The sequence below is a fragment of the Myxocyprinus asiaticus genome, chromosome 1 (genome assembly GCF_019703515.2).
Source record: "Myxocyprinus asiaticus isolate MX2 ecotype Aquarium Trade chromosome 1, UBuf_Myxa_2, whole genome shotgun sequence".
In the NCBI taxonomy this organism is placed as follows: Eukaryota; Metazoa; Chordata; class Actinopteri; order Cypriniformes; family Catostomidae; genus Myxocyprinus; species Myxocyprinus asiaticus.
This window is the reverse complement of record NC_059344.1, coordinates 7107497-7117116: the sequence shown is the minus strand read 5'-3', so window position 1 is coordinate 7117116 and position 9620 is coordinate 7107497. Positions and strand designations below refer to the sequence as shown.

At 35.8% G+C, this 9620-nt stretch overlaps 1 protein-coding gene across 1 annotated transcript; it reads right to left on the bottom strand.

Annotated features, from left to right (window-relative positions):
* Nucleotides 1-456: 456 nt before the first annotated feature.
* On the bottom strand, nt 457-9388 carry LOC127448990 (uncharacterized). The gene is made up of 7 exons (XM_051712023.1): nt 9071-9388; nt 7779-8072; nt 7335-7595; nt 6119-6226; nt 5923-5993; nt 4713-4787; nt 457-2410 (listed from the first exon to the last, which is right to left on the bottom strand). Exons 1-7 carry the CDS (start codon nt 9354-9356, stop codon nt 2324-2326), a joined length of 1182 nt encoding a protein of 393 aa, XP_051567983.1. The 5' UTR covers nt 9357-9388; the 3' UTR covers nt 457-2323.
* Nucleotides 9389-9620: the final 232 nt, after the last annotated feature.

Here is a 9620-nt window from a genome sequence, read left to right as displayed (position 1 = left end):
CAACCCTTCATTTATGTGTGGTTGTGTTCTGCATTGTGTCTGATTTATTAATTTTTATTTGACAAAAACAACAACAACAACAATAAAAAATGTATTGTATTGTATTGCAGTGTAAGTGTATTTTAGTATTTCCAATTCATTTCCTATAGTGGGTCAAAAATGACCTGGAACATCACAAAACGTTTTTTTTTTTTTTTTTACAACCCCTTAGATTTGTCGAATCAAGTCCAGATTTTTTTTGTGTGTGTGTGTGTTCAGATAGCTAGTGGAGGAAAAGTCACCAAGTCTTCCACTCAGATGAAGGATACCATTTTTATAAAAAAAAAAAAAAAAAAAAAAAAATACGGGTCCAAAAATCCGAACAGCGTACAAGGGTTTAAGTTATATGCTTTCCAGTGATGTATAAAACACGTGCCAGTGGTATGTGGTGGGGAAAATAAAGGCGTCAAGTTGGAGTTGGACATTGTTTCTGTGTTTATTCATCACACATTTTACACAATCATTAATCTTACAGTTCAATTAATATTCTTTAATTTAAACATTGCCCACCAAAAATCTAGTAATTTTACTCAACTAATACATGACTTGTATTACACATAGCTGATATTGCCATTGTATTCATGCTGTATAGCCAGAGGGAAACTGGCTCCCCCAGCTGAACCTGGTTTTTCCCAATATTTTTTTTTTCTCCACTAACAAACATCTTTTAGTTTTTTATTTGAGTTTGGGTTGGATATTTGTGTAATACTTAAGGGCCTGAAAATATTTCTTAAGTATTGAAGAGCCAGCTGCAAATTTAGGGTTAATGGGATAATGCCAGTTGCAAGAAAAGTATAGGCAAGGTGGGAATTGGGTGTTGTGATAACATGCAATGTGTTTAAGGTGCAAGATCAAGCTGGCAGGTGGATTAATTAATTAATTAAACATAAAAGTATATGGCCATCCCTTCTAATTAGTAGTAGTTCATGTGAGAACAAAGCTTAATGCTACTCCATACAATAACACATTTTGAAAATTGTGTGCTTCAAATTTTGTGGCAAAAGTTTGGGAGTGGGTCTTTTTCTGTTCAAGCATGACAATGCCCCTGTGCACAAAGCGAGGTCCATAAAGACATGGTTTACGGAGTCTGATGTGAAAGATCTTGACTGGCCTTCTCAAGACCCAGACCTGATTCACACTGAACACCTTTGGTATGAACTGGAACACTGACTGTAAGCCATGTCCCAATGCCCAACATCAGTGCCTGACTTCACTGATGCTTTTGATGTAAATCTCCACAGCCATGTTCCAATATCTAGTAGAGAGCTTTCCCTGAAGACTGGAAGTTGTTATAGCAAATGGAGGGGTTAATGCCTATAATTTTGAAATTAAACTTTCAAGCACATTTGGGTGTGGTATTCGGTTCGTTACATACTTTTGCCCATATAGTGCAGATATACTAATCTACTCTGAAACAAATGAGGGGGTGGTATGGAAAAAGTAGGTAAAAAGGAATTAATTGTGCTGATGGAAACAATGAAGTTATTTGAGGGAATTGAGTGACCAATCAGTAAACATTTGCCAATGATGTAAATGTAGCAAGATTCTATGGTGGAGCTCCATTTTAAAACCTTTGCTTTGCATCACAGGAAAGCAGTTAATCTAGCAATGGTTACTCCTAGATATTCATAGATAGGAAAATTTAGCTAGAATTTGACTTACTGTACAATACCATACCCAATGCAAGGGGTATCATTAACGTTAATGACTGTTCTGTTGTCACTAGAGCGGCTGTTTGGATGAGTTACAATATGCCATCAGTAAACATTTATTTCTCTTCCATTCAATGATAAACATGTTCAGAGTTTAAGTACCATAAATACATGCAAAGCCAAGACATGCTTATTCTCTCAATTGTCAACAGATTATCACAGTTCAAAGCAATTCAAGGCATTTTGTTTCACCCATTAGTGCTGATTTACTAATCATACAAAAGTCAATTGCAGGGTGTGAGTGAATGGCTTCTCTTTTCAAATATGTTTTCCAAAAGAAAATATAGAGTCACTCAGAATATGTATTCACACTATTATACTGAGATTGGTTTATTGCTAAACTTGGGCGGTTGCATCTTTAGGGTGAACTGCAACTTGCACTTGAAAGTTATAGCTACAGCATGCATAAAGTGTTTCAATGTTACATTTAATAAAACATAAATTTAATGCACGGGTTCAATCACAGGGTCCAAACTCACCAGATTCAGACTATAATACATATGGTAAGGTGATTAAACAGATCCAGAGGTGTAAGCTCGAAATGAAACATAAACAGTCCATCTGTGTCTTATTCAAAGAACTTCTTGGTAGGGAGAGGAAGTGCTTGGGCCAACAGCAGGGTGACGTTGATAGTTGATTTTGTCATAAAGAGTTTGAGGCTGTAAAGGGAGTAGGTAGATTACATCAGACTTCAAAAAACTCTTTTCAACATTACTGTCATTGTAATGACAACTTCTCCAAGCATGTGACTTGAGCTGAGAAATCTCTCTTTTGGCTGTAACCAATCTCACATCTGCTGTATTAATTGTCACTGTGATTTTGCCAAGTAAGATATATTCCTGGATCAACATCCTTGTTTGTCCTGGAACAACATTCCTATCAACAAATCAGATTTTAGGGTTAGGCTTAAAACCCAGGCATACTTCACAAAAAATCGAAGAACGAATGGGTGTGATGTAATTTGGAACAAAGTCTTTCCAAAACAAAGGTGTTTTTGAGTTTGTTTTGGTTGTTTATAACAACTTGCAAGCGCAAGCTTTTAGGAAAACTTCGTAACAGCTTTTAAACACCTGTTCCTGTAACTCAACTGGTAGAGCATGCACAATAGTGATGGGTTGTTCGCGAATGAGTCGTCTCTAAGAGCCGGCTCTTGTAGGTGTACGTTGGGAGCCGGCTCGCATATCAGAAGAGCCGAATCTATTTATAAAAATATAAAAAAATTAAGAAATGAATAATCAAAAGATTTAAATGAATAGAATTAATGAATTCAAAGAACAAAAAAAGAAATAAAATAATATAGGCCTAAATGCTCAAGCGCACACACATTCGTTCTGACTGTCTGCTTAGACTAACAGCCTCACCTGTTGTTCCTGTCATTCAGACACGCAGTGTCAACCAATGAACCAAAGATGCGTGAGGGAGGGCGGAGCCAACTTATTATGTTGTTCAGATTGTATTTGTTTTGAATTGTTACATTTATATGCACTTTGTTTATATACATTAAAAAACTTATACTTTAAATGCACATGTGTAACAGCATCCTTATTATTTACATTTATTTCAATTTGTGGGATGCTGCAGTTAGGGTTAGGGTTAGGCAAATTGTTATTTATTTTTCTTTGATATGGTGCAATATTCTATTATGCTGTTCAGATTGTATTCATTTTGAATGGTTAGATTTATATGCATTTTGTTTATATACATTAAAAAGTTATACTTTAAATGCAAATGCAAACCAAGGCATTTTTAAATACATTGTGGTTAAGGTAGAGTATGATTTCATTTAATAATTGAATTAGAATTGTTTTAAAACCAATCAAACTATCGCAAACTGTTTGACTTGAAAAAATACAAAAAAAAATTTTTTTAAAGAGCCGTTTGGGAGCCAAAAGAGCCGGCTCTTTTTGGTGAGCTGAGCCGAACGAGCCGGCTCACTGAAAAGAGCCGGAATGCCCATCACTAATGCACAACTAATTCCATGATCATGGGTTTGTGTGATGAGGAGGAAGGGCAGGGCCGGGCCGTGAGTCTGCATGGCCGGCTCCCAATTGGGCTAATCAGCCAAGGAGAGGGATAGGGCTGAGCCGGATGCGGCAGTTCGGGAGAGAGAGAGCCACATGCAGCTGCCGTATGTGTGTTTATGTTTTGTGTTTTTTTGTTTCATTAAATATTACTTTGACTGTTCAGCCGGTTCCTGCCTCCTCCTTGCCCATTTTAAATCCTGTTACAGTTTGATTCCCAGGGAACACACAAACTAATATAAAATATAGAATCAGAATGAGAATCAGAATCAGCTTTATTGCCAAGTATGCTTACACATACAAGGAATTTGTCTTGGTGACAGGAGCTTCCAGTGCACAACAATACAAAACAGCAACAAGACATAGATAATAATAAAAATAATAAAAATTGAATGAAAATATATATATTTTAGGGGAAGTTCACTGACAATTGTTAGGGTTAGGACTCTGTAACAGGTCTTTCTTGGAAAAAATCACAGTGATGTCTCCCTCCATTTAAAAGCTAAATAAGACAATTTATGTAAAATGTCCTAATGATTTAGGACTAATACAGCATCAAGTTGTGTCTGAACCATAATATTCATGTAAAAGTTAATAATCTAGGCTCGCCAAGATTACCCTTACAAAAAAGTAATGTGGTGGTATCATGGTACAGTGATGGTATCAGATAGTAATGCCATATTACTTTATATTCCATGGTACTGAATGATTACTATTATATGGTGCTTCAATGTACTTCAAAGGAAATCATGGCTTTAATATGGCCCAAAATATTAATGCATTATGATGGTAAAATGTAAATAAAAATGATGGCATTACCTTTATTGTATTTCAATTACTTTATTGAGCCCTTTGTTAGTGTATACATTCTATAAGCCCATTTAATTAGCAAAAGAGGAAGAAACAATAGTAGATGTATTTTTTATGTATGCAAACCTACCATGTTTGACTTGATTCTTGTGTCATCTACTGTTTCATAAATAGATATCCCATTCACAACACTTTCTGTTCGTTTCTGCAACACACATTATATCAAGTTAGCTTGTAGCAGAATATAGCCCGAAAATAGGCTACATAAACATGTAAAACGAGTCCATAAATTAGATTCCTAGATGAAGTATGCTAATAGAATAAAGGCCAAAACCTACTCTTGGCAAGTATATGAGTATAGACACTTCTAGCTATGCGAAACATCTTACGTGCCTAAGACTTTATCTGTCAATGCTTTTAAAATTTGGTAAATGACCGAAACTCACTCTCTCTCTTCACTCTCTCATGAACCCCCTGGAGTTCCCTCATGAACCCCCAGGGGTTCACAGACTCCCATTTGGGAAACTGTGAAATAAAATAAAGTGAGTATATTTATAGCAACTCAAATAAGGACACATCCAGATTAAATGCACAGACTTTTGAAGGTAACTCTATTTCCCCCTCGAGTACTGAGGTTTATTACCACCACAGTAACACAAGAACACATGTTAAAGTAATAGTTCACACAAAAATGATAATTATCTCATCATTTACTCACCCTTATGATATTTTGATGGAGATATGATTTGAATATATCCATACAATGTAAGTCATTGGGGAACAAAACTCCCAAAAAGAACATTAAGGCAGCATAAAGACTCAAGTGGTTTAATCCATGTCTTCTAAAGCGATACGTTCGGTTTTGAGTGAGAACAGACCTAAATGTAACCACTTTTTCACTATATTACTTGCCATCTGCAGTCTCCTTGTCATGATTATTATTTAAAACTCAATTAAACTCCTCGCGCTTGACACATGCGCAGAGCGCGTGTATGGCGCGTTCATGGGCAGATAGTGTTGGTCCCCATTGACTTGCATTGTATGGATATATTCACATCATATCTCCATCAAAACATCTTCATTTGTGTTCCATAGAAGAAAGTCATTCAAGTTTGAGATAGCATAAGGGTAAGTACATATTGAGAAAATTATCATTTTTGGGTGAACCATTCCTTTAAGCATGTTCAACAAGAGCACACATTGGCAAAGCGATGGCCAAGCGCTGGCATCTGCATGTGCATTCTTGCGTGAAGTATGTTTCTGGCCTTGCAAATTCACAGGCAAAAGATATTCAGTTAAAAAATATTTAACCCATAAAGTCATTTGAATGGCCTGCTCACCTTTTTCTTGGCTGTGCCACCAGAGTTCACGTCTTCATACATTGTTATCTCTGCCTCACTGTCCCCTTTTCCTGAAAGCATGTAAAAAGAACTATTACAATAACTAAATTATTAAATCATACAGACCAGATCATTTTTTCATTTATGAATAAAAAGCTACATTCAGAATGTTTATGTTCACACTTTTCCAACATACCTTTACGGGTCCTCCACCTGCAGCACACTGCTATGATTCCGCTGAGCATGACAATTCCCACAATTCCAGTTCCTACTGCAATCATCAAATACTTGTACTGAAGAAAACCTGTAATGTTTAATTAAAACAAATTATTGTTAAATCAATACCAATATTACCACAGGTAAAATGAATTGCCCTGATGATTTACACTTGCTGTTTTAGGACACGAAACAGCTTCTGTTTCACAATGCACAGGAAGCACACCCAGAAAATCTGTGCTGAATGCAATTTGCATGGCACAATACCCAAAATTGTGGGCCGGTTCGGAGTAATAGTTTTAGGAGAATGTACCAGACTACAGCAATCTGCCATACTCTGCCAGGACTATATAGCATCACTCCACCACTGTGATCCAGGTACCTCCTCCATCATTTGATAAATTGCTGCTGCTATGATCGACAGAAAATGTACATAAACATCTCTTTTAAATGTAATTGCAAAAAGCAGCAGGTATTTGAGTTTTGTGAATAAAGCACAATCTGAAATGTACATATAAAGGAGGTGTGTAAACAACATGATCACACTGGAAATCAGTGTGTTAATTTGGTAGTGGTAACATGCAGCGAATTCTCCGAAAATCATCCATACTGTGCCTGTTGATCTTTGACAATTGCAATTCCAGTCTGGGCAGTCCGGAGATTCATAAAGCATAGACTGATTTAAGCAAATAAAAATTTTGACCTCCAGTCGCAGATTTTTCAGTGAGATCAATCTGATTTAAATAAAACTATTTCAGTGCTGAGCATAGATTTTTTTGTGTGTGTGTGTGTGCATGTTTTGAGGCTAAAATACTGCACACCAAAACAGAACAACTGTTTATAGAACTCGCCTCTTTGAGATCCGACACAGTTAGTTATTCCAAATTTGGCATGATAAAAAGTGAGATATTCCTTTAACCTTTAATAAGACAATGTGTATTCATATCCTCAAAACTGTGACTGAATTTCCTCTAATGATCACCTAGTAATAGCTTTCATTTCCCCTTGGTATTCTCTCACACCTTTTAGTTTCAAAATGCCAGATGCAAGGTGGGCAGAGTGGGTTCAGAGTGAGCAAACTATTATCATTTAATCCTTAGAGAATGTTTTCATCACTTGGCATTGCTATCTACAAAGACAAAACTGTAATAATTTTGTAATAATAATTTCGTAATAATAATTACCAAATGACTTACTTGATATAGACTCCTCACTGCACTTCACTGTCAAGGTAGCAGACTTAATGCTGACACTGTTATTGGCTGTGCAATTGAGTGTGACGCTCATTGCTGGATGGAGACTGAAATGTAGATGTTGTTCACTCCCAACCTCAAAGCCACTCCAGCTGTAGGACGGCTTCAGATTGCCAGAGACCAGACAGTGAAGATGAAATGTGCACATATTTTTTGACTCCTGCCAGGTAAAATTGGACTTAATCTGTACATTTCTGATGAGATCTATGGAAAGACAATCAGCCAGATGGTATACATAAGCCAGTGGTATGCAGGTACTTTTTCCTTGATTTAAAAAAAAAAAAAAAAAGGCTATGTAATGAATATTTACTTATTTTCATTTTTTGAATGTAGCTGTAGTATTTGCAATTAAAACTTGGTAGTAAAATATCAAGAGATGAACCTTACCTTGCACATGTAGCTCAATTACTTTTGTTTTATATTGCTTAGAATGGGGTCCTTCTGCAACAATGGAGAAGCTTCCAGAATCCTGGAAATGAAGTTCTTCTACTGTTACACTAATATCACTCGTCCTTAACCTTCCGGCAAAAACTTTTTTCAAGTCTTTAAGCTTAGTTCCATCATACTCTGCAAAGATTGTCCCATTTAATTTCCATTGTACCAGACTAAGGTTTTCTTTTGGAATATCATGCATTAAATGCAGGGAGCTCCCAACAGCTTTATGTACAATCACACATGACCCTACAACACAGAGAAAACAACTTTGGTTACATATTATTACAAAATTATACAACTGCTCTATATAACTAAAAAACTGATCTTCCATTTTGTCATTCAAAATAATGTGTGTCCATCAAAAACCAGTCTGACAACAATAATTACCACAACAATATCAACTACCCATAAGACAGGGAATATACTGTAGAAAGAGGGCAAATAAAAAATTGTTCACTATCACCATGACATCACTGCCCCATCCAGAGCATCTTCAACAAACAATGTGTCAGGAGAATACACTCTTATCACAACAGACTTTCTCTTCTCTGATTCCTGTCTGACTGGGAATTACTCTCAATCCCTGGACTGACAGACTGTGACTGTCTGTCTGTTCTGATGATAGTATGTTTGCACTATGATGCACTGTTTCTGCATTTTGTCTCCTCTAGATCCCTCACTCTGCTCTACATTGTCAATTTGCACTCTGTGCAGGAAGTGTCACACCACCCTCCACCCACAATGCTGTGCTTTTTTTCTCCTATCTACTTTATATTAATTTTAAAATGTAATAATTTAAAAATCAACCATGGAAAAACCCCATATCAGTAGACCACTATTATGAATATTGTCTATGGAGGTTATGGCCCTGCTGGATAGTTAAAACATTAGAATAACACTTTACAATAAGGTTAAATTCATTAACATTAGTTAATGCATTAGGTATCATGAACAAACAATTAACAAAATATTTTTTACTGCATTTATTAATCTCTGTTAATGTTAGTTTATAAAAATACAATTGTTCATTGTTAGTTCATAGTGCACTTTTAACAAAAACAACTATTGATTTTAAAAATTCATTAGTATATGTTTACTAGTTCCAGTGGAACAAAGAACAGTTCTTAAAAATATATATTTGTCCTTTTATCCTTATAATTATTGAACTACAAATAAGGAAGTGTGTTACAATTTGGTAACAACCTACAAAGTCACTTTGTCCATGAATAAAATGAGGTACTTACCCTGAAGAAGGAAAAACAATAGAATACCAAAAATGGAGCAGCAGGATTCTTGAAAGATATTCATTTTCAGAAGCTGAAACAAACGACTGAGACATCTGAGATAGCAGATACAGCAAAACAGAGGAAGGAAAGCTGACTTCCTCACACTCGCTTGCTCTGCTGTCTTACTTTGTGAATATTCTGTGTTCCTGACAAATATAAAAAGTGTGCAACACTGTAAACAATACCAGATAACAAAGTGATTGGTGACAAGACCTTTAAGAGACGCCTTTTGAAAGTTGTGCATCTGAGGTTTAAGGGCTTTCTTCGTTCTAATTCTGTCTGCACCTCCCACTAGGGTCTGATGCAAGAACACAATTGTTTCAAAAACACACACTGTAGTTAGCAAAAAGTGGTGGTGAATTATTTGCACTAGTTACTTTCTACATTTTAAATGGATTCAATTTTACCAATGAATGAATAAAGTTATCAATTAATCAATCAATTATTTTTGTAGATTTAATAAAGCTATGATGAAATTTGCTGACAAGTCACTACAGATGTTTCTTAA

Excerpts from the sequence above, each read along its gene's own strand:
- LOC127448990 (XM_051712023.1), bottom strand. The coding sequence starts at position 9,356 with ATGCACAACTTTCAAAAGGCGTCTCTTAAAGGTCTTGTCACCAATCAC. Across the intron at positions 7,596-7,778 it reads AATTGAGCTACATGTGCAAG|ATCTCATCAGAAATGTACAG; the intron begins GTAAGGTTCATC and ends GTCTTTCCATAG. Across the intron at positions 6,227-7,334 it reads CAGTGAGGAGTCTATATCAA|GTTTTCTTCAGTACAAGTAT; the intron begins GTAAGTCATTTG and ends TAAACATTACAG.